The sequence below is a fragment of the Salmo salar genome, chromosome 02, assembly GCF_965601325.2.
Source record: "Salmo salar chromosome 02, fSalSal1, whole genome shotgun sequence".
NCBI lineage: Eukaryota > Metazoa > Chordata > Actinopteri > Salmoniformes > Salmonidae > Salmo > Salmo salar.
The window spans coordinates 11,748,044-11,772,273 of record NC_138292.1 but is presented as its reverse complement, the minus strand read 5'-3'; the positions used below and the strand labels follow the sequence as shown (position 1 = coordinate 11,772,273).

At 42.7% G+C, this 24,230-nt stretch overlaps 1 protein-coding gene across 3 annotated transcripts in view; it reads right to left on the bottom strand.

Annotated features, from left to right (window-relative positions):
- The window catches only part of LOC106574139 (FH1/FH2 domain-containing protein 3), a 273,559-nt gene that overhangs the window by 240,632 nt on the left and 8,697 nt on the right, over positions 1 to 24,230 (bottom strand). For all 3 annotated transcript variants that reach the window (XM_082959703.1, XM_082959705.1, XM_082959707.1), the window contains exon 2: positions 22,634 to 22,737. In XM_082959703.1, coding sequence (XP_082815829.1) covers positions 22,634 to 22,737 — 104 coding nt within the window. The remainder of the gene's footprint in view (positions 1 to 22,633; positions 22,738 to 24,230) is intronic.

Sequence of the window (24,230 nt, the reverse complement as noted above, 5' to 3'; positions counted from 1 at the left end):
CAACCCCAGAGGTCATATTCTAGTCTGGTCTGTCTCTCTACTACAACCCCAGAAGTCATATTCTAGTCTGGTCTGTCTCTCTACTACAACCCCAGAGGTCATATTCTAGTCTGGTCTGTCTCTCATCAACAACCCCAGAGGTCATATTCTAGTCTGGTCTGTCTCTCATCAACAAACCCAGAGGTCATATTCTAGTCTGGTCTGTCTTTCTACTACAACCCCAGAGGTCATATTCTAGTCTGGTCTGTCTCTCATCAACAACCCCAGAGGTCATATTCTAGTCTGGTCTGTCTCTTTTCTACAACCCCAGAGGTCATATTCTAGTCTGGTCTGTCTCTCTACTACAACCCCAGAGGTCATATTCTAGTCTGGTCTGTCTCTTTTCTACAACCCCAGAGGTCATACTCTAGTCTGGTCTGTCTCTCATCAACAACCTCAGAGGTTATATTCTAGTCTGGTCTGTCTCTTTTCTACAACCCCAGAGGTCATATTCTAGTCTGGTCTGTCTCTCTACTACAACCCCAGAGGTCATATTCTAGTCTGGTCTGTCTCTCATCAACAACCCCAGAGGTCATATTCTAGTCTGGTCTGTCTCTCTACTACAACCCCAGAGGTCATATTCTAGTCTGGTCTGTCTCTCTACTACAGCCCCAGAGGTCATATTCTAGTCTGGTCTGTCTCTCTACTACAGCCCCAGAGGTCATATTCTAGTCTGGTCTGTCTCTCTACTACAGCCCCAGAGGTCATATTCTAGTCTGTCTGTCTCTCATCAACAACCCCAGAGGTCATATTCTAGTCTGGTCTGTCTCTCTACTACAGCCCCAGAGGTAATATTCTAGTCTGGTCTGTCTCTCTACTACAACCCCAGAGGTCATATTCTAGTCTGGTCTGTCTCTGTACTACAACCCCAGAGGTCATATTCTAGTCTGGTCTGTCTCTCTACTACAACCCCAGAGGTCATATTCTAGTCTGGTCTGTCTCTCTACTACAGCCCCAGAGGTCATATTCTAGTCTGGTCTGTCTCTCATCAACAACCCCAGAGGTCATACTCTAGTCTGGTCTGTCTCTCTACTACAACCCCAGAGGTCATATTCTAGTCTGGTCTGTCTCTCTACTACAGCACCAGAGGTCATATTCTAGCCTGGTCTGTCTCTCTACTACAGCCCCAGAGGTCATATTCTAGTCTGGTCTGTCTCTCTACTACAGCCCCAGAGGTCATACTCTAGTCTGGTCTGTCTCTCATCAACAACCCCAGAGGTCATATTCTATCCTGGTCTGTCTCTCTACTACAACCCCAGAGGTCATATTCTAGTCTGGTCTGTCTCTCATCAACAACCCCAGAGGTCATATTCTAGTCTGGTCTGTCTCTCATCAACAACCCCAGAGGTCATATTCTAGTCTGGTCTGTCTCTCATCAACAACCCCAGAGGTCATATTCTAGTCTGTCTGTCTCTCATCAACAACCCCAGAGGTCATATTCTAGTCTGGTCTGTCTCTCATCAACAACCCCAGAGGTCATATTATAGTCTGGTCTGTCTCTCTACTACAACCCCTGAGGTCATACTCTAGTCTGGTCTGTCTCTCATCAACAACCCCAGAGGTCATATTCTAGTCTGGTCTGTCTCTCTACTACAACCCCAGAGGTCATATTCTAGTCTGGTCTGTCTCTCTACTACAGCCCCAGAGGTCATATTCTAGTCTGGATTGTCTCTGTACTACAACCCCAGAGGTCATATTCTAGTCTGGTCTGTCTCTCTACTACAACCCCAGAGGTCATATTCTAGTCTGGTCTGTCTCTCATCAACAACCCCAGAGGTCATATTCTAGTCTGGTCTGTCTCTCTACTACAACCCCAGAGGTCATATTCTAGTCTGGTCTGTCTCTCTACTACAACCCCAGAGGTCATATTCTAGTCTGGTCTGTCTCTCTACTACAGCCCCAGAGGTCATATTCTAGTCTGTCTGTCTCTCATCAACAACCCCAGAGGTCATACTCTAGTCTGGTCTGTCTCTCTACTACAACCCCAGAGGTCATATTCTAGTCTGGTCTGTCTCTCATCAACAACCCCAGAGGTCATATTCTAGTCTGGTCTGTCTCTCTACTACAACCCCAGAGGTCATATTCTAGTCTGGTCTGTCTCTCTACTACAGCCCCAGAGGTCATATTCTAGTCTGGTCTGTCTCTCTACTACAGCCCCAGAGGTCATACTCTAGTCTGGTCTGTCTCTCATCAACAACCTCAGAGGTCATATTCTAGTCTGGTCTGTCTCTCATCAACAACCCCAGAGGTCATATTCTATCCTGGTCTGTCTCTCTACTACAACCCCAGAGGTCATATTCTAGTCTGGTCTGTCTCTCTACTACAACCCCAGAGGTCATATTCTAGTCTGGTCTGTCTCTCTACTACAACCCCAGAGGTCATATTCTAGTCTGGTCTGTCTCTCTACTACAGCCCCAGAGGTCATATTCTAGTCTGGTCTGTCTCTCTACTACAACCCCAGAGGTCATATTCTAGTCTGGTCTGTCTCTCTACCACAACCCCAGAGGTCATATTCTAGTCTGGTCTGTCTCTCATCAACAACCCCAGAGGTCATATTCTAGTCTGGTCTGTCTCTCTACCACAACCCCAGAGGTCATATTCTAGTCTGGTCTGTCTCTCATCAACAACCCCAGAGGTCATATTCTAGTCTGGTCTGTCTCTCATCAACAACCCCAGAGGTCATATTCTAGTCTGTCTGTCTCTCATCAACAACCCCAGAGGTCATTTTCTAGTCTGGTCTGTCTCTCATCAACAACCCCAGAGGTCATATTCTAGTCTGGTCTGTCTCTCTACTACAACCCCAGAGGTCATATTCTAGTCTGGTCTGTCTCTCTACTACAACCCCAGAGGTCATATTCTAGTCTGGTCTGTCTCTCTACTACAGCCCCAGAGGTCATATTCTAGTCTGGTCTGTCTCTGTACTACAAACCCAGAGGTCATATTCTAGTCTGGTCTGTCTCTCTACTACAACCCCAGAGGTCATATTCTAGTCTGGTCTGTCTCTCATCAACAACCCCAGAGGTCATATTCTATCCTGGTCTGTCTCTCTTCTACAACCCCAGAGGTCATATTCTAGTCTGGTCTGTCTCTCTACTACAACCCCAGAGGTAATATTCTAGTCTGGTCTGTCTCTCTACTACAACCCCAGAGGTCATATTCTAGTCTGGTCTGTCTCTCTACTACAACCCCAGAGGTCATATTCTAGTCTGGTCTGTCTCTCTACTACAACCCCAGAGGTCATATTCTAGTCTGGTCTGTCTCTCTACTACAGCCCCAGAGGTAATATTCTAGTCTGGTCTGTCTCTCTACTACAGCCCCAGAGGTCATATTCTAGTCTGGTCTGTCTCTCTACTACAACCCCAGAGGTCATATTCTAGTCTGGTCTGTCTCTCTACTACAACCCCAGAGGTCATATTCTAGTCTGGTCTGTCTCTCTACTACAGCCCCAGAGGTAATATTCTAGTCTGGTCTGTCTCTCTACTACAGCCCCAGAGGTCATATTCTAGTCTGGTCTGTCTCTCTACTACAACCCCAGAGGTCATATTCTAGTCTGGTCTGTCTCTCTACTACAACCCCAGAGGTCATATTCTAGTCTGGTCTGTCTCTCTACTACAACCCCAGAGGTCATATTCTAGTCTGGTCTGTCTCTCTACCACAACCCCAGAGGTCATATTCTAGTCTGGTCTGTCTCTCATCAACAACCCCAGAGGTCATATTCTAGTCTGGTCTGTCTCTCTACCACAACCCCAGAGGTAATATTCTAGTCTGGTCTGTCTCTCTACTACAACCCCAGAGGTAATATTCTAGTCTGGTCTGTCTCTCTACTACAACCCCAGAGGTCATATTCTAGTCTGGTCTGTCTCTCATCAACAACCCCAGAGGTAATATTCTAGTCTGGTCTGTCTCTCTACCACAACCCCAGAGGTCATATTCTAGTCTGGTCTGTCTCTCATCAACAACCCCAGAGGTCATATTCTAGTCTGGTCTGTCTCTCTACTACAACCCCAGAGGTCATATTCTAGTCTGGTCTGTCTCTCTACTTCAGCCCCAGAGGTCATATTCTAGTCTGGTCTGTCTCTCTACTACAACCCCAGAGGTCATATTCTAGTCTGGTCTGTCTCTCTACTACAACCCCAGAGGTCATATTGTAGTCTCTCTCTACTACAACCCCAGAGGTCATATTCTAGTCTGGTCTGTCTCTCTACTACAGCCCCAGAGGTCATATTCTAGTCTGGTCTGTCTCTCTACTACAACCCCAGAGGTCATATTCTAGTCTGGTCTGTCTCTGTACTACAACCCCAGAGGTCATATTCTAGTCTGGTCTGTCTCTCTACTACAACCCCAGAGGTCATATTCTAGTCTGGTCTGTCTCTTTTCTACAACCCCAGAGGTCATATTCTAGTCTGGTCTGTCTCTCTACTACAGCCCCAGAGGTCATATTCTAGTCTCTCTCTACTACAACCCCAGAGGTCATATTCTTGTCTGGTCTGTCTCTCTACTACAACCCCAGAGGTCATATTCTAGTCTGGTCTGTCTCTCATCAACAACCCCAGAGGTCATATTCTAGTCTGGTCTGTCTCTCTACTACAACCCCAGAGGTCATATTTTAGTCTGGTCTGTCTCTCTACTACAACCCCAGAGGTCATATTCTAGTCTGGTCTGTCTCTCTACTACAACCCCAGAGGTCATATTCTAGTCTGGTCTGTCTCTCTACTACAGCCCCAGAGGTCATATTCTAGTCTGGTCTGTCTCTGTACTACAACCCCAGAGGTCATATTCTAGTCTGGTCTGTCTCTCTACTACAACCCCAGAGGTCATATTCTAGTCTGGTCTGTCTCTCTACTACAACCCCAGAGGTCATATTCTAGTCTGGTCTGTCTCTCTACTACAGCCCCAGAGGTCATATTCTAGTCTCTCTCTACTACAACCCCAGAGGTCATATTCTAGTCTGGTCTGTCTCTCTACTACAGCCCCAGAGGTCATATTCTAGTCTGATCTGTCTCTCTACTACAACCCCAGAGGTCATACTCTAGTATGGTCTGTCACTCTACTAGAGGTCGACCGATTAATCGGAATGGCCGATTAATTAGGGACGATTTCAAGTTTTCATAACAATCGGTAATCGGTATTTTTGTACACTGATTTGCCAATATTATTATTCTTTTTTTTTTTACACCTTTATTTAACTGGGCGAGTCAGTTAAGAACACATTCTTATTTTCAATGACGGCCTAGGAACGGTGGGTTAACTGCCTTGTTCAGGGGCAGAACGACTGTCACGTCCTGACCAGTAAAAGTGGTTATTTTGTCATTGTAGTTTGGTCAGGGCGAGGCAAGGGGTGTTTGTTTTGTGTGCTTTGGTGTTTTTGGTTTAGGTTCTATGTTTTCTATTTCTATGTTTAAATCTAGTTTTCTATTTCTATGTTGGGTTTTTGGTAGGACCTCCAGTTAGAGGAGGCTGGTTGTCGTTGCCTCTAATTGGAGACCCATATTTAGTTGAGGTTTGTTTCACTAGTGTTTTGTGGGTGGTTATTTTCTGTATAGCCTGGGAGCGTTTTGGAAGTGTTTTTTCGTCGTTGGTTTAGTTTGTTTAAGTGTTTTCTTTAAATAAATTAAGAAGATGAGCACTTTACCCGCTGCGCCTTGGTCCAATCCTTACGATGCCCATTGACAGAACCACCCACCAAACAAGGACCAAGCAGCGGGGATTGGAGCACCGAGGAGAAGGATGGGCGTGGGAGGCAGAACGACGTTTCTGGGAAGAAAATTAAGGGAGCTACATGAGGCCAAGAGGCACCCCAAAACAATTTTTGGGGGGGCACACGGGGGGAGTTTGGCAGAGTCAGGATGGAGACCTGAGCCAACTCCCCGTGCTTATTATGGGGAGCGACGGATCAAGCAAGCACCTTGTTACGCAGAAATGCGCACGGTGTCGTCCATACGCACGCACAGTCCGGTGCGGCCAATAAGGGCTCCGCAGCGTTGCCGGGCTAGAGTTGGCCGACAGCCAGGAAGAAGTGTGCCGGCACAACAGATCTGGTCTCCAGTGCGTCTCCTCGGCCAAGTGTACCTTGCGCCTGCTCTATGCATGGCAGCCCTCATTCCCAAGCACAGCCCAGTTCGCCCTGTGCCAGCGCTCCGCCCGTGCCGGGCTACAGTGACCATCCAGCCAGGACGGGTTGTGCAGGCCGTGCGCTCCAGACCTCCAGTGTGCCTCCAAGACCCAGTGTACCCTGTGCCTGCTCCGCGCACTCTACCTCCAGTGCGCCACCATAGTCCGGTAAGGCCGGTGCCTGCTGTGAGCACACGGTCCGAAGTACGTCTCCCCAGTCCGGTGAGACCAGTTCCAGCGCCCCGAAGGAAGCCTCTAATGATGGTCAATGGTCCGACGTCTTCAGCGATAATCCATGGCATGAAGCCTCCAGTGATGATCCATGGCCCAGAGCCTGTAGTGTTAATCCATGGCATGAAGCCTCCAGTGATGATCCATGGCCCGGAGCTTGTAGGGATGATCCATGGCACAAAGCCTCCAGTGATAACCCATGGCCCGGAGCCTCCAGTGATGATCCATGGCACAAAGCCTCCAGTGATTATCCATGATGCGGAACCAGTAGTGTTGACCCATGGCATGGAGCCTACAGAGAAGGTTCCCAGTCCGGAACCTCCAGCGACGCTCCTCAGCCAGGAGCCTCCAGCGATGCTCCCCAGCCTAGAGTCTTCTGAACGGGAGCTACGCCCAGAGCCAGAGCCACCTTCGTAGTGGGAGGATTGGGAAGGCGGTGTGTAGCACAGGGACCGTTGTTGACGGTGGCCACCCTCCCTTCCCTCCCTTTAAGTTTGGGGTTGTTTTTGTTTTTGAGGTGCATTCGGGGTCTGCACCTTTGGGGGGGGGGGGGGGTGGGGGGTACTGTCACGTCCTGACCAGTAAAAGGGGTTATTTGTCATTGTAGTTTGGTCAGGGCGTAGCAGGGGGTGTTTGTTTTGTGTGTTTTTGGTTTAGGTTCTATGTTTTCTATTTCTATGTTTAAATCTAGTTTTCTATTTCTATGTTGGGTTTTTGGTAGGACCTCCAATTAGAGTCAGCTGGTTGTCGTTGCCTCTAATTGGAGACCCATATTTAGTTGAGGTTTGTTTCACTAGTGTTTTGTGGGTGGTTATTTTCTGTATAGCCTGGGAGCCTTATGGAACTGTTTTTTCGTCGTTTGTTTAGTTTGTTTAAGTGTTTTCTTTAAATAAATTAAGAAGATGAGCACTTTACCTGCTGCGCCTTGGTCCAATCCTTACGACGCCCATGACAACGACAGATTTTTACCTTGTCAGCTCGGGGATTCAATCTTGCAACCTTACGGTTAACTAGTCCAAAGCTCTAACCACCTGCTTTACATTGCACTCCACGAGGAGGTAAGTTGCTAGCTAGCATTAAACTTATCTTATAAAAAACAGTCAATCAATCATAATCACTAGTTAACTACACATGGTTGATGATATTACTAGTTTATCTAGCCTGTCCTGGTTTGCATTTAATCGATGCGGTGCGCATTCGTGAAAAAGGACTGTCATTGCTCCAACGTGTACCTAACCATAAACATCAATGTCTTTCTTAAAATCAATACACAAGTATATATTTTTAAACCTGCATATTTAGCTAAAAGAAATCCAGGTTAGCAGGCAATATTAACCAGGTGAAATTGTGTCACTTCTCTTGCGTTCATTGCACGCAGAGTCAGGGTATATGCAACAGTTTGGGCCACCTGGCTCGTTGCGAACTAATTTGCCAGAATTTTACGTAATTATGACATAACATTAAAGGTTGTGCAATGTAAAAGGAATATTTAGACTTAGGGATGCCACCCATTACATAAAATACGGAACGGTTCTGTATTTCACTGAAAGAAAAAACGTTTTATTTTCGAGATGATAGTTTACGGATTCGACCATATTAATGACCTAAGGCTCGTATTTCTGTGTGTTTATTATATTTTAATTAAGTCTATGATTTGATAGAGCAGTCTGACTGAGCGATGGTAGGCACCAGCAGGCTCGTAAGCATTCATTCAAATAGCACTTTCATGCATTTTGCCAGCAGCTCTTCGCAATGCTTCAAGCATTGTGCTGTTTATGACTTCAAGCCTATCAACTCCCAAGATTAGGCTGGTGTAACCGATGTGAAATGGCTAGCTAGTTAGCGGGGTGCGCGCTAATAGCGTTTCAAACGTCACTCGTCTCTGAGACTTGGAGTAGTTGTTCCCCTTGCTCTGCATGGGTAACGCTGCTTCGAGGGTGGCTGTTGTCGATGTGTTCCTGGTTCGAGCCCAGGTAGGAGCGAGGAGAGGGACGGAAGCTATACTGTTACACTGGCAATACTAAAGTGCTTATCCTGTTAGGGCTAGGGGGCAGTATTGACACGGCCGGGAAAAAAACGTACCCGATTTAAATCTGGTTACTACTCCTGCCCAGTAACTAGAATATGCATATAATTATTGGCTTTGGATAGAAAACACCCTAAAGTTTCTAAAACTGTTTGAATGGTGTCTGTGAGTATAACAGAACTCAAATGGCAGGCCAAAACCTGAGAAGATTCCATGCAGGAAGTGGCATGTCTGATAAGTTGTGTTTCATCTTGGCTCTTTTTATTGAAGACTGAGGATCTTAGCTCTAACGTGACACTTCCTACGGCTCCCATAGGCTCTCAGAGCCCGGGAAAAAGCTGAACGATATCGAGGCAGCCTCTGGCTGAAACACATTATCGCTTTTGGCAAGTGGCCGATCAGAGTACTATGGGCTTAGGCGCGTGCCCGAGTCGACCGAATGCTTTATTTTCTTTCGTCTGTTTACCTAAACGCAGATTCCCGGTCGGAATATTATCGCTTTTTTATGAGAAAAATGGCATAAAAATTGATTTTAAACAGCGGTTGACATGCTTCGAAGTACGGTAATGGAATATTTAGAATTTTTTGGTCACGAATTGCGCCATGCTCGTCACCCTTATTTACCCTTTCGGATAGTGTCTTGAACGCACGAACAAAACGCCGCTGTTTGGATATAACTATGGATTATTTTGAACCAAACCAACATTTGTTATTGAAGTAGAAGTCCTGGGAGTGCATTCTGACGAAGACAGCAAAGGTAATAACATTTTTCTTATAGTAAATCTGACTTTGGTGAGTGCTAAACTTGCTGGGTGTCTAAATAGCTAGCCCTGTGATGCCGGGCTATCTACTGAGAATATTACAAAATGTGCTTTCACCGAAAAGCTATTTTAAAAATCGGACATATCGAGTGCATAGAGGAGTTCTGTATCTATAATTCTTAAAATAATTGTTATGCTTTTTGTGAACGTTTATCGTGAGTAATTTAGTAAATTCACCGGCAGTGTTCGGTGGGAATGCTAGTCACATGCTAGTCACATGCTAATGTAAAAAGCTGGTGTTTGATATAAATATGAACTTGATTGAACAAAACATGCATGTATTGTATAACATAATGTCCTAGGGTTGTCATCTGATGAAGATCATCAAAGGTTAGTGCTGCATTTAGCTGTGGTTTGGGTTTATGTGACATTATATGCTAGCTTGAAAAATGGGTGTCTGATTATTTCTGGCTGGGTACTCTGCTGACATAATCTAATGTTTTGCTTTCGTTGTAAAGCCTTTTTGAAATCGGACAGTGTGGTTAGATTAACGAGAGTCTTGTCTTTAAAATGGTGTAAAATAGTCATATGTTTGAAAAATTGAAGTTTTTGCATTTTTGAGGTTTTTGAATAACGCGCCACGGGATTACACTGGCTGTTACGTAGGTGGGACGATTTGGTGCCACCTAGCCTAGAGGGATTAAAAGGACATCCAATAGTCAAAGGTATATGAAATACAAATCGTATAGAGAGAAATAGTCCTATAACTCCTATAATAACTACAACCTAAAACTTCTTACCTGGGAATATTGAAGACTCATGTTAAAAGGAACCACCAGCTTTCATATGTTCTCATGTTCTGAGCAAGGCACTTAAATGTTAGCTTTCTTACATGGCACATATTGCACTTTTACTTTCTTCTCCAACACTTTGTTTTTGCATTATTTAAACCAAATTGAACATGTTTCATTATTTATGAGACTAAATTGATTATATTAAGTTAATAAGTGTTCATTCAGTATTGTTGTAATTGTCATTATTACAAATAAATTAATTAAAAAAAAATCGTCTGATTAATCGGGATCGGCTTTTTTTGGCCCTCCAATAATTGGTATCGGTATCGGCGTTGAAAAATCATAATCGGTCGACCTCTACTCTCTACTACAACCCCAGAGGTCATATTCTAGTCTGGTCTGTCTCTCTACTACAACCCCAGAGGTCATATTCTAGTCTGGTCTGTCTCTCTACTACAACCCCAGAGGTCATATTCTAGTCTGGTCTGTCTCTCTACTACAATCCCAGAGGTCATATTCTAGTCTGGTCTGTCTCTACTACAACCCCAGAGGTCATATTCTATCCTGGTCTGCGAACATGTTTGCCAAGTCAGCTCTCTGGCTAACCATTGGCTAGGACTGGTCGTTGCGTTACACACGAACACGCACACACGCCCGGGCGCATACACACACACACACCAAACCACTGCTAAAATCACTATTCTGCTCTGCAAACACCTCAGGGATTTTAATGAGGTTTTATTTTCCTCATAGTAAATTAAAGATCTACTTGACTTTTTCTCCCTAGTTTCAAAATTCCACAGGTTCTTTCTGAACGTTTTTGATCTGGAGAGCTAGAGCTGGGTGTCTATGGAAGTACGGCCAAGTAGGTCAGAAAAAAATGAAAGGAATGAAAATGATCCGTCCTCTGAGGGATGACTGGATCTGATAGGAAACTGTATCTGAGGCCTTCAACAGGGCTGGGACGCCTGGAGGTTTAACACAGCTGACTTCTAACTGGCTGTCAAAAACTTAACAAACAGACCAACAATGTAGAAAAAAAAGTTTCTGGCTTCTAAACATTTGCCTTGAAGCTAGGATCGGAATGTTAAAAAGTGTGAACTTCATGTGTGCTTATAGCAGCTAGCTAGACTACATAACATAAGAGAAAATGTTTAATTTTGTAATGCATTTCACATGTTGAATCCTTTACGTGGTCAATAACAGCACCTTGTGTTATCTTTCTGTGTCAAACCAGTAAAATAAGTTCTTGAGGATTTACACATTTACTAACCAGGTGTCAATCACTGTCACACACCCACGTAAAAACAACACCAGGGCCAACGCCTAAATGTTCCCAGAATTCCACACAGAATTCCATATAGCCCCTATTCGCAAAACATCAGACAGACACTCCCCAGGAAGGTTTAGTCAGGCTCCCACTGCTCTATCCATGTAATCTGTACCTCAGTCAGGCTCCCACTGCTCTATCCATGTAATCTGTACCTCAGTCAGGCTCCCACTGCTCTATCCATGTAATCTGTACCTCAGTCAAGCTCCCACTGCTCTAACCATGTAATCTGTACCTCAGTCAAACTCCCACTGCTCTATCCATGTAATCTGTACCTCAGTCAAGCTCCCACTGCTCTAACCATGTAATCTGTACCTCAGCCAAGCTCCCACTGCTCTATCCAAGTAATCTGCACAAATATTCCCGGGACCTCAGCATCTCTCGCACCACATTATGGCCAGGTGCCACGGTCAATTGCAATCACTAACTGAGATTACAGCAGAGAGAGCAGGGTTGGAGATGGTGCCGAGGTATGGGAGTCATAATCACACTGGGTAGTTCCATGGTTCCATCCAGCCGGCCTCCAGCCCTCCACAACACAGGGTGTGGAAGTGATTATGGCCCCTAAGCTCCTGTGACATGGATATCTCCAGGCTTTTTAAACACTCTGTCTGTCAGAGGGTCATACTTTCATCAGGTTGGAAAGACACTAGGCATGACACAGGTGCCTCTGGAATGTTGGTTGTAACCTCTAACCTCCAGTGGTGGAAAAAGTATCCAATTGTCATACTTGAGTAAAAGTAAAAATACCTTAATAGAAAATGACTAAAGTAAAAATGAAAGACACCTAGTCAAATACTACCTGAGTAAAAGTCTAAAAGTATTTGGTTTTAAATAGACTTAAGTATCAAAAGTAAATGTAATTGTTAAAATATACTTAAGAATCAAAAGTAGAAGTAAAAGTATAAATACTTAAAAATTCCTCATATAAAGCAAACCAGACAGCATAGTTTTCTTGTTTTTTTTAGTTTACGGATAACCAGGGGCATGCTCCAACACTCAGACATCATTTACACATGAAGCATGTGTTCAGTGAGTCCGCCAGATCAGAGGCAGTAGGGAGGACCGGGGATGCTCTCTTGATAAGTGCGTGAATTAGACAATTTTCCTGTCCTGCTAAGCATTGAAAATGTAATGAGTACTTATGGTTGTCAGGGAAAATGTATGGAGTAAAAAGTACATCATTTTCTTTAGGAATGTAGTGAAGTAAAAGTAAAAGTTGTCAAAAAGATCAATATTAAAGTAAAGTACAGATACCCCAAAAAACTACTTTAAACTATTTTTACTTAAGTACTTTACACCACTGGTAACCTCTATTGGTAGAACCTCTATGGTAGACAGAGGGACTTTCTCCTTCAGAATGGGATACAGATTGTGTTGAACCTGGAGAAGTGTTGCTGTTCTAACCTCCAGTATAGCACAGCGGCCAGTCTCAGGTCTGTTGCTGTTCTAACCTCCAGTATAGCACAGTGGCCAGTCTCAGGTCTGTTGCTGTTCTAACCTCCAGTATAGCACAGTGGCCAGTCTCAGGTCTGTTGCTGTTCTAACCTCCAGTATAGCACAGTGGCCAGTCTCAGGTCTGTTGCTGTTCTAACCTCCAGTATAGCACAGTGGCCAGTCTCAGGTCTGTTGTTGTTCTAACCTCCAGTATATCACAGTGGCCAGTCTCAGGTCTGTTGCTGTTCTAACCTCCAGTATAGCACAGTGGCCAGTCTCAGGTCTGTTGTTGTTGTAACCTCCAGTATAGCACAGTGGCCAGTCTCAGGTCTGTTGCTGTTCTAACCTCCAGTATAGCACAGTGGCCAGTCTCAGGTCTGTTGCTGTTCTAACCTCCAGTGTAGCACAGTGGCCAGTCTCAGGTCTGTTGCTGTTCTAACCTCCAGTATGCACAGTGGCCAGTCTCAGGTCTGTTGCTGTTCTAACCTCCAGTATAGAACAGAGGCCAGACATTTAGACCAAGGCAGTAAGCTCAACTACAGCAGTACTTTGACTGGAGTTTTGAAAGCATGTCTGCATCCCAAATGGCACTATATTCCTTGTTTAGTGCACTATTTTGACCAGAGCCCTATAGGCCCTGGTCAAAGTGTTGCACTATTCACGTAATAAGGGAGCCATTTTGGATGCACACATGTTACTTTAAGAGCAGCTGGAATGTGTAAAGAAGCAACACACTTCAGGTAAAATACAGATTTCTTTCTACGTAGTGAATTAATAATATATTACAAAGTTGAAGTTGAGTTGCTGAAATATCCCATACGGCAAAAAAACTGAGAAAGAAAATAAACCAAACTGGAACAAGTAAAGGTGAAATACCTCATCAGGCCTTTTTACGAGCCTAATAATCATAAAGAATCAACAACAGTGCACAGCGGGGGGTTGTGAACTTGGGCACATCCACTCCATAAAAAGCCAGCAGGCAGAATTACCCTGCTATTACAAATAATACACAGCCGCCTTCCCACTAAACCCCCTCAATCCCCCTTTACACCCCCCGGCCTTCTCAGACACACAGTGTAGATTTAATGACACACATCCATACCAGACAGAGACAGTTGGCTCGGCGATGCCCCTGGCAGCCTCGCTCTTTGACGAGAGAAGAAGCAGACCACTTTAACCTCACAAGGTTCTCTCTAGACTTCAATAAGCCTCCCAATGACTTTTGATGAAACTGGGAAATGAGAGAAGTGTCTCGGGTCCAATGGAAACACCGAGCCCAGTGAACAGCCTATGAACACAAATAAATCCATAGATGCTTGTGGTCTGGCCGACCAGGAAGTCTCATGCCAACTGTGGATTGGTCTCACATCGACTGAGAGCTGTGCGGAACATGGATGTCCTATCAACACACTGCAGGGTAGAGCTGAGCAGGTAAAACCATATGGACTGAATAAAAGAACATGGAGGTTGACACTGTACTCAAATAAATACTGTACTTTCATATTATAAAGACAGATTCAAGCCACACATTTATGTGTATATAGGATAGGAATCATTCTTTGGCTGGACTTGAGCAAGGTTATCTCAAATGCAAAGCCCTGTTCATTCAGCACTTGTGCTGTCAAAATACAGTATATGTTTTTGAAGATAAATAACTTTGAGATAAAATACTGGGCTATTTACAAATAGAGATTGGATTTGATATTGTACATTGGATAGTATATTGTAAACCTGTAATAATAGAGTAATGCTGTAATAATGTATTATGTGATGTATTTATCCTGTTGGGGCTAGGGGGCAGTATTGAGAATTTTGAAAAAAATATGTGCCCATTTTTAACTGCCTCCTACACCAACTCAGAAGCTAGGATATGCATATTACTAACAGATTTGGATAGAAAACACTCTGAATTTTCTAAAACTGTTTGAATGGTGTCTGTAAGTATAACAAAACTCATATGGCAGGCAAAAACCTGAGAAAAATACAAGCAGGAAATGAGAATTTTGTGGCTGTACTATTTTCGAGTCATTGCTAATAGAACACACAGTGACAAAGGATTCATTTTGCACTTCCTACGGCTTCCACTAGATGTCAACGATCTTTATAAAGTTGTTTGAAGCATCTATGATGAACAGAGACCGGATGACAAGGAAGGGAAGTTGACGTCCCTGGGATGTCGTCACTTCATTATTGCACACACATGAGCGTTCATGTGAGGCGAGACATTTTTCACTACGTTTTTCAAGGTTTGAAATATTACTGATGTTTCACGTTAAAAATGGCCCTAAAGATTGATGCTAAACAAGGTTTGACATGTTTGAACGAACGTAAATAGATTTTTTTTTTTTTACTTTTCGTGGTGACTTTTCCCTCCCCCGCCCTACATTTTGAGGAGCCTACTGAACGCGCTAACAACATGGAACAACTTGGAGTTATTTGGACATAAATTATGAACTTTGTCGAAAGAAACCACATTTGTTGTGGACCTGGGATTCCTGGAAGTGCCTTCTGATGAAGATAATCAAAGGTAAGGGAATATTTACAATAGTATTATTGATATTAGATGGTTCCAGGATGGTGCTAACCTGTATAGCCTAGCCTATTGTTCTTAGCATAGCACCCCGTTTATTGCAAAGTGTGATTTCCCAGTAAAGTTATTTTGAAATCTGGCAATGCGGTAGCATTTACGAGATGTTAATCTACAATTCTTTGAATGACAATATTATAATTTACCAATGTTTTCGAATAGTAATTTTGTAAATTGTAACGCTGATTCACCGGAAGCATTTGAGGGAAAAAAAATTCTGAATTTCACCGCCACTGTAAAATGCTATTTTTGGATATAAATATGAACTTGATGGAACAAAAAATGCATTTATTGTATAACATAATGTCCTAGGAGTGTCATCTGATGAAGATTGTCAAAGGTTAGTGCATAATTTTAGCTGGTTTTCTGCTTTTGGTGACGCCTGTCTTTGAATTGACAAAACATTACACACAGCTATTTTCAATGTACTCTCCTAACATAACCTAACTTTATGCTTTCGCCGTAAAGCCTCTGAAATCGGACAATGTGGTTGGATTTAGGAGATGTTTATCTTTCAAATGGTGAAAAATACTTGATTGTTTGAGAAATTGAAATTATTAGATTCTTGCAGTTTTGAATTTCCCGCCATGGTATCTTGTCAATAAATCCCGTTAGCGGGATCAGAGCGGGAAGGGGTCCCCAACAGGTTTTAATGTTGATGAAAGCTGTAGTTGTGTTTTGTTGTGACGTAATAATAGAGTAATGATGTAATAATGTATTATGTGATGTATTGTGTTATATATGATGAAAGCTGTAGTTGTGATTTGTTGTGACGTAATAATAGAGTAATGATGTAATAATGTATTATGTGATGTTTAGTGTTATTGATGATGAAAGCTGTAGTTGTGTTTTGTTGTGACGTAATAATAGAGTAATGATGTAATAATGTATTATGTGATGTATTGCGTTATATATGATGAAAGCTGTAGTTGTGATTTGTTGTGACGTAATAATAGAGTAATGATGTAATAATGTATTATGTGATGTATTGCGTTATTGATGATGTAGACTGTAGTTGTGATTTGTTGTGATGTAATAATAGAGTAATGATGTAATAATGTATTATGTGATGTATTGCGTTATTGATGATGTAGACTGTAGTTGTGTTTTGTTGTGATGTAATAATAGAGTAATAATGTAATAATGTATTATGTGATGTTTAGTGTTATTGATGATGAAAGCTGTAGTTGTGTTTTGTTGTGACGTAATAATAGAGTAATGATATAATAATGTATTGTGTGATGTATTGTGTTATTGATGATGAAAGCTGTAGTTGTGTTTTGTTGTGAAGTAATAATAGAGTAATGATGTAATAATGTATTATGTGATGTATTGTGTTATTGATGATGAAAGCTGTAGTTGTGTTTTGTTGTGATGTAATAATAGAGTAATGATGTAATAATGTATTATGTGATGTATTGCGTTATTGATGTGAAAGCTGTAGTTGTGTTTTGTTGTGATGTAATTATAGAGTAATAATGTATTGTGTGATGTATTGTGTTATTGATGATGAAAGCTGTAGTTGTGTTTTGTTGTGAAGTAATAATAGAGTAATGATGTAATAATGTATTGTGTGATGTATTGTGTTATTGATGATGAAAGCTGTAGTTGTGTTTTGTTGTGAAGTAATAAGAGTAATGATGTAATAATGTATTGTGTGATGTATTGTGTTAGTGATGATGTAGGCTGTAGTTGTGTTTTGTTGTGAAGTAATAATAGAGTAATGATGTAATAATGTATTATGTGATGTATTGTGTTATTGATGATGAAAGCTGTAGTTGTGTTTTGTTGTGATGTAATAATAGAGTAATGATGTAATAATGTATTATGTGATGTATTGTGTTATTGATGATGAAAGCTGTAGTTGTGTTTTGTTGTGACATAATAATAGAGTAATGATGTAATAATGTATTATGTGATGTATTGTGTTATTGATGATGAAAGCTGTAGTTGTGTTTTGTTGTGATGTAATAATAGAGTCATGATGTAATAATGTATTGTGTTATTGATGATGAAAGCTGTAGTTGTGTTTTGTTGTGATGTAATAATAGAGTAATAATGTATTGTGTGATGTATTGTGTTAGTGATGATGTAGGCTGTAGTTGTCTTTTGTTGTGAAGTAATAATAGAGTAATGATGTAATAATGTATTATGTGATGTATTGTGTTATTGATGATGAAAGCTGTAGTTGTGATTTGTTGTGACGTAATAATAGAGTAATGATGTAATAATGTATTATGTGATGTATTGCGTTATTGATGATGAAAGCTGTAGTTGTGATTTGTTGTGATGTAATAATAGAGTAATGATGTAATAATGTATTATGTGATGTATTGCGTTATTGATGATGTAGACTGTAGTTGTGTTTTGTTGTGATGTAATAATAGAGTAATAATGTAATAATGTATTATGTGATGTTTAGTGTTATTGATGATGAAAGCTGTAGTTGTGTTTTGTTGTGACGTAATAATAGAGTAATGATATAATAATGTATTGTGTGATGTATTGTGTTATTGATGATGAAAGCTGTAGTTGTGTTTTGTTGTGAAGTAATAATAGAGTAATGATGTAATAATGTATTATGTGATGTATTGTGTTATTGATGATGAAAGCTGTAGTTGTGTTTTGTTGTGATGTAATAATAGAGTAATGATGTAATAATGTATTGTGTTATTGATGATGAAAGCTGTAGTTGTGTTTTGTTGTGATGTAATAATAGAGTAATAATGTATTGTGTGATGTATTGTGTTAGTGATGATGTAGGCTGTAGTTGTCTTTTGTTGTGAAGTAATAATAGAGTAATGATGTAATAATGTATTATGTGATGTATTGTGTTATTGATGATGAAAGCTGTAGTTGTGATTTGTTGTGACGTAATAATAGAGTAATGATGTAATCATGTATTATGTGATGTATTGCGTTATTGATGATGAAAGCTGTAGTTGTGTTTTGTTGTGATGTAATAATAGAGTAATAATGTATTGTGTGATGTATTGTGTTATTGATGATGAAAGCTGTAGTTGTGTTTTGTTGTGACGTAATAATAGAGTAATGATGTAATAATGTATTATGTGATGTATTGTGTTATTGATGATGAAAGCTGTAGTTGTGTTTTGAAGTAATAATAGAGTAATGATGTAATAATGTATTGTGTGATGTATTGTGTTATTGATGATGAAACCTGTAGTTGTGTTTTGTTGTGAAGTAATAAGAGTAATGATGTAATAATGTATTGTGTGATGTATTGTGTTAGTGATGATGTAGGCTGTAGTTGTGTTTTGTTGTGAAGTAATAATAGAGTAATGATGTAATAATGTATTATGTGATGTATTGTGTTATTGATGATGAAAGCTGTAGTTGTGTTTTGTTGTGATGTAATAATAGAGTAATGATGTAATAATGTATTATGTGATGTATTGTGTTATTGATGATGAAAGCTGTAGTTGTGTTTTGTTGTGATGTAATAATAGAGTAATGATGTAATAATGTATTATGTGATGTATTGTGTTATTGATGATGAAAGCTGTAGTTGTGTTTTGTTGTGATGTAATAATAGAGTAATAATGTATTGTGTGATGTATTGTGTTAGTGATGATGTAGGCTGTAGTTGTCTTTTGTTGTGAAGTAATAATAGAGTAATGATGTAATAATGTATTATATGATGTATTGTGTTATTGATGATGTAGACTGTAGTTGTCTTTTGTTGTGATGTAATATTAGAGTAATGATGTATTCATGTATTGTGTGATGTATTTATGATGATTAATGATGATGTAGGCTGTGTGCCAACAAAATCAACGGGACGTCTGGGACTGCTCAAAGACAAGATTGGTAGCCCTCAGATTGCGTCTCTGATCCGCTCACATGAAACAAGCATCGTGACGGCCGCGCCTCCCGAGTAGGGGATTTTGTCTCCGATCTCCAAAAGTTGACTGGGACGGCCAAATCTGGGCCAAATCTGGGCCAAAATTGTGTAGTGTACAACCGGCTTGAGTTGTTCAGTTGTCATCACTGCTCTCTCCATCTGCCAAACAGAGAGACCAGGGATGCATCCCAAATGGCACCCTATTCACAACTAAGACTCAGGTCAAATGTAGTGTACTACATAAGGAATAGGGTGCCATTTGGGATGTCAGCCAGGTATTTTAAGTGACATTTGTAGGGTTGAAAAACAACCAACCGATAACATCCCTCCTTTGCCATTTTGATAAGTGTTGGCACCCACATCCAGGGCCTTCAAGATGTCCATCCAGACATCACTGAGAACCCTCTGAAGGAATGACAAGATGTCCATCCAGACATCACTGAGAACCCTCTGAAGGAATGACAAGATTTCCACCCAGACATCACTGAGAACCCTCTGAAGGAATGACAAGATTTCCACCCAGACATCACTGAGAACCCTCTGAAGGAATGACAAGATGTCCATCCAGACATCACTGAGAACCCTCTGAAGGAATGACAAGATGTCCATCCAGACATCACTGAGAACCCTCTGAAGGAATGACAAGATGTCCACCCAGACATCACTGAGAACTCTCTGAAGGAATGACAAGATTTCCACCCAGACATCACTGAGAACCCTCTGAAGGAATGACAAGATGTCCATCCAGACATCACTGAGAACCCTCTGAAGGAATGACAAGATGTCCATCCAGACATCACTGAGAACCCTCTGAAGGAATGACAAGATGTCCATCCAGATGTCACTGAGAACCCTCTGAAGGAATGACAAGATGTCCACCCAGACATCACTGAGAACCCTCTGAAGGAATGACAAGATGTCCACCCAGACATCACTGAGAACCCTCTGAAGGAATGACAAGATGTCCACCCAGACATCACTGAGAACCCTCTGAAGGAATGACAAGATGTCCATCCAGACATCACTGAGAACCCTCTGAAGCAATGACAAGATGTCCACCCAGACATCACTGAGAACCCTCTGAAGGAATGACAAGATGTCCACCCAGACATCACTGAGAACCCTCTGAAGGAATGACAAGATGTCCATCCAGACATCACTGAGAACCCTCTGAAGCAATGACAAGATGTCCACCCAGACATCACTGAGAACCCTCTGAAGGAATGACAAGATGTCCACCCAGACATCACTGAGAACCCTCTGAAGGAATGACAAGATGTCCATCCAGACATCACTGAGAACCCTCTGAAGGAATGACAAGATGTCCATCCAGACATCACTGAGAACCCTCTGAAGGAATGACAAGATGTCCACCCAGACATCACTGAGAACCCTCTGAAGGAATGACAAGATGTCCACCCAGACATCACTGAGAACCCTCTGAAGGAATGACAAGATGTCCATCCAGACATCACTGAGAACCCTCTGAAGGAATGACAAGATGTCCATCCAGACATCACTGAGAACCCTCTGAAGGAATGACAAGATGTCCATCCAGACATCACTGAGAACCCTCTGAAGGAATGACAAGATGTCCACCCAGACATCACTGAGAACCCTCTGAAGGAATGACAAGATGTCCATCCAGATGTCACTGAGAACCCTCTGAAGGAATGACAAGATGTCCATCCAGACATCACTGAGAACCCTCTGAAGCAATGACAAGATGTCCATCCAGATGTCACTGAGAACCCTCTGAAGGAATGACAAATGGAAGGTTCTGCACCAATAGCTGTTGACACTCGGCTGATACTGTATCAAACCACCTTAGACGTCAGAAAATGTGTGAGAGAAATTTCAGGAAGTGTTTCGTCTGCGTCTGAAACAGGCTCCATTGACTGACAAAAGAATCATAAGGCTTTTGGTATTACTGTTGAAATCCCTTATAGTTGAATCACAGGATTGGCCTTATTCCCTAGACTAGAGAGCGCTGGGCTCTAGGTGAAGTAAAGCCTGTCATCTTAACTCTTCAAACCCCCCCAAGCCCCCCCCCCCCCCCCCCCCCCCCCCCCCCAACCCACTCCACCCACCCCACCTACAGAGAGCAGCTTAAGGGCGGGACAGCTCAATTGGCTAAAACTGGGGGAGGCCAGGAAAAGGGATTATTTCAGTCATTCAACCTGAACCAGAATGGGTGTCATTGTGATCCTCATCACTGTAATAAAATCAAATTAGACTGGGGGAATATGGGGAGCAGGAAATGAATACATATCCCCCAAGCAAGGGATTGAAATACCTTTTTTTCTTTCTCTTCTCTTCCTCAAAACAATGATGACATTGTATTGACCTGCTAGTTACAGCTGGAGGAATACCTCTGATCTCTCTCCTCTCTCTCTCTCTCTCTCTCTCTCTCTCTCTCTCTCTCTCTCTCTCTCTCTCTCTCTCTCTCTCTCTCTCTCTCTCTCTCTCTCTCTCTCTCTCTCTCTCTCTCTTAGTATTAACTACAGTACAGCACTGCTGTAGAACAGACTTCAAGCCAGTCTTGAGTAATACATAGTTGTATTTATGGTTCATAACAGCTCATTGAAACCCCAGAAAGGAACATGAAAAGGTATTCTTACTTAGACCACTGTAGCTTGGCTTGTTATGCATGCACCTGCAAGGTAGTGCCAGTTGTGCCTTCAATCAGAACCACTTTGGACTCTACACAGCCTGATCTTCAATCAGAACCACTCTGGACTCAACCCAAGCCTGAACTTCAATCAGCACCACTCTGGACTCAATTCCAGCCTGATCTTCAATCAGCACCACTCTGGACTCAATTCCAGCCTGATCTTCAATCAGAACCACTCTGGACTCAACCCAAGCCTGATCTTCAATCAGCACCACTCTGGACTCAATTCCAGCCTGATCTTCAATCAGCACCACTCTGGACTCAATTCCAGCCTGATCTTCAATCAGCACCACTCTGGACTCAATTCCAGCCTGATCTTCAAACAGCACCACTCTGGACTCAACCCAAGCCTGAACTTCAATCAGCACCACTCTGGACTCAACCCAAGCCTGAACTTCAATCAGCACCACTCTGGACTCAATTCCAGCCTGATCTTCAAACAGCACCACTCTGGACTCAATCCCAGACTGATCTTCAATCAGCACCACTCTGGACTCAACCCAAGCCTGAACTTCAAACAGCACCCCTCTGGACTCAATCCCAGACTGATCTTTTAAAGTGTAGAGAATATGACCTACCTTTTGTTACCTGTACAATACAAATATAAATGTGCTGACGGTACAAGTTTTACAATCCTGTACATATTCCTCAGTGAACATCATTTCTAAGATTATACGTTTGTTTTCTTATTTTGGAAAGACCTCATGTAATGGACATATAAGGGCATGATCAGCTATTGAAATAGGTTGTTGAGACAGAGCGTTATGAAAGGCCTTACCCTCCCTCCTGAAAGCCCTCCAGTTCATCTCTCTGTTCTGCCAGGGTAGACTCCAAGTCCAGGTAGCTCCCATTTTGGGAGAGCTGGAGGGCACAGTCATCAAGCTAGATAGGAGATAAAGAGAGAGGTTGCATTATTAATAATTCCCGCTTCATACAGCTAAAGTTATTATACAGCATAGCTATTATAGATTACCTAGCTACAGCATATACAACTAAATAACGCAAGGCTAGTATCAAACTGTTGCATGTATGTCCACTATGAGGCAACATGGGAAAACATCAAATGACAAACCCCTTGATTTGGCCAACGTTAACGCCAGCCAATAGCACCCAACTTGGCTGTCCATGGACAAACCATGGTGCTCGGTTTCCCTCCAACTGCCCAGATGAACGTTTGAACTCTGTACAAAGGCTGGATGGATGTAGCCGTCCAGAGCTAACATGTCTGAGTCTGAGCTGCTCTAGGCTGTCTAGGGAGTCTGAGTCTGAGCTGCTCTAGACTGTCTAGGGAGTCTTAGTCTGTGCTGCTTTAGGCTGTCTAGGGAGTCTGAGTCTGTGCTGCTCTAGACTGTCTAGGGAGTCTGAGTCTGTGCTGCTCTAGGCTGTCTAGGGAGTCTGAGTCTGTGCTGCTCTAGACTGTCTAGGGAGTCTGGGTCTGTGCTGCTCTAGGTTGTCTAGGGAGTCTGAGTCTGAGCTGCTTTAGGCTGTCTGAGTCTGAGCTGCTCTAGACTGTCTGAGTCTGAGCTGCTCTAGACTGTCTGAGTCTGAGCTGCTCTAAGCTGTCTAGGCTGTCTGAGTCTGAGCTGCTCTAAGCTGTCTAGGCTGTCTGAGTCTGAGCTGCTCTAAGCTGTCTAGGCTGTCTGAGTCTGAGCTGCTCTAGGCTGTCTAGGCTGTCTGAGTCTGAGCTGCTCTAGGCTGTCTAGGCTGTCTGAGTCTGTGCTGCTCTAAGCTGTCTGTGCTGCTCTAAGCTGTCTCGGCTGTCTGAGCTGCTCTAGGCTGTCTATGCTGTCTGAGTCTGTGCTGCTCTAGACTGTCTAGGCTGTCTGAGTCTGTGCTGCTCTAAGCTGTCTGTGCTGCTCTAAGCTGTCTCGGCTGTCTGAGCTACTCTAGGCTGTCTGAGTCTGTGCTGATCTAAGCTGTCTGTGCTGCTCTAAGCTGTCTAGGCTGTCTGAGCTGCTCTAGGCTGTCTAGGCTGTCTGAGTCTGTGCTGCTCTAGGCTGTCTAGGCTGTCTGAGTCTGAGCTTCTCTAGGCTGTCTAGGCTGTCTGAGTCTGAGCTGCTCTAGGCTGTCTGAGTCTGTGCTGCTCTAGGCTGTCTAGGCTGTCTGAGTCTATGCTGCTCTAGGCTGTCTGAGTCTGAGCTGCTCTAGGCTGTCTAGGCTGTCTGAGTCTGAGCTGCTCTAGGCTGTCTGAGTCTGAGCTGCTCTAGGCTGTCTAGGCTGCCTGAGTCTGAGCTGCTCTAGGCTGTCTAGGGTGTCTGAGTCTGAGCTGCTCTAGGCTGTCTAGGCTGCCTGAGTGTGCTATAGAGGGTAAATGAACCGTTTGAGAAGGAATCAATTTTCCTCCTGTTGTTGACCCAGCAGCGTTTAATTTTCAG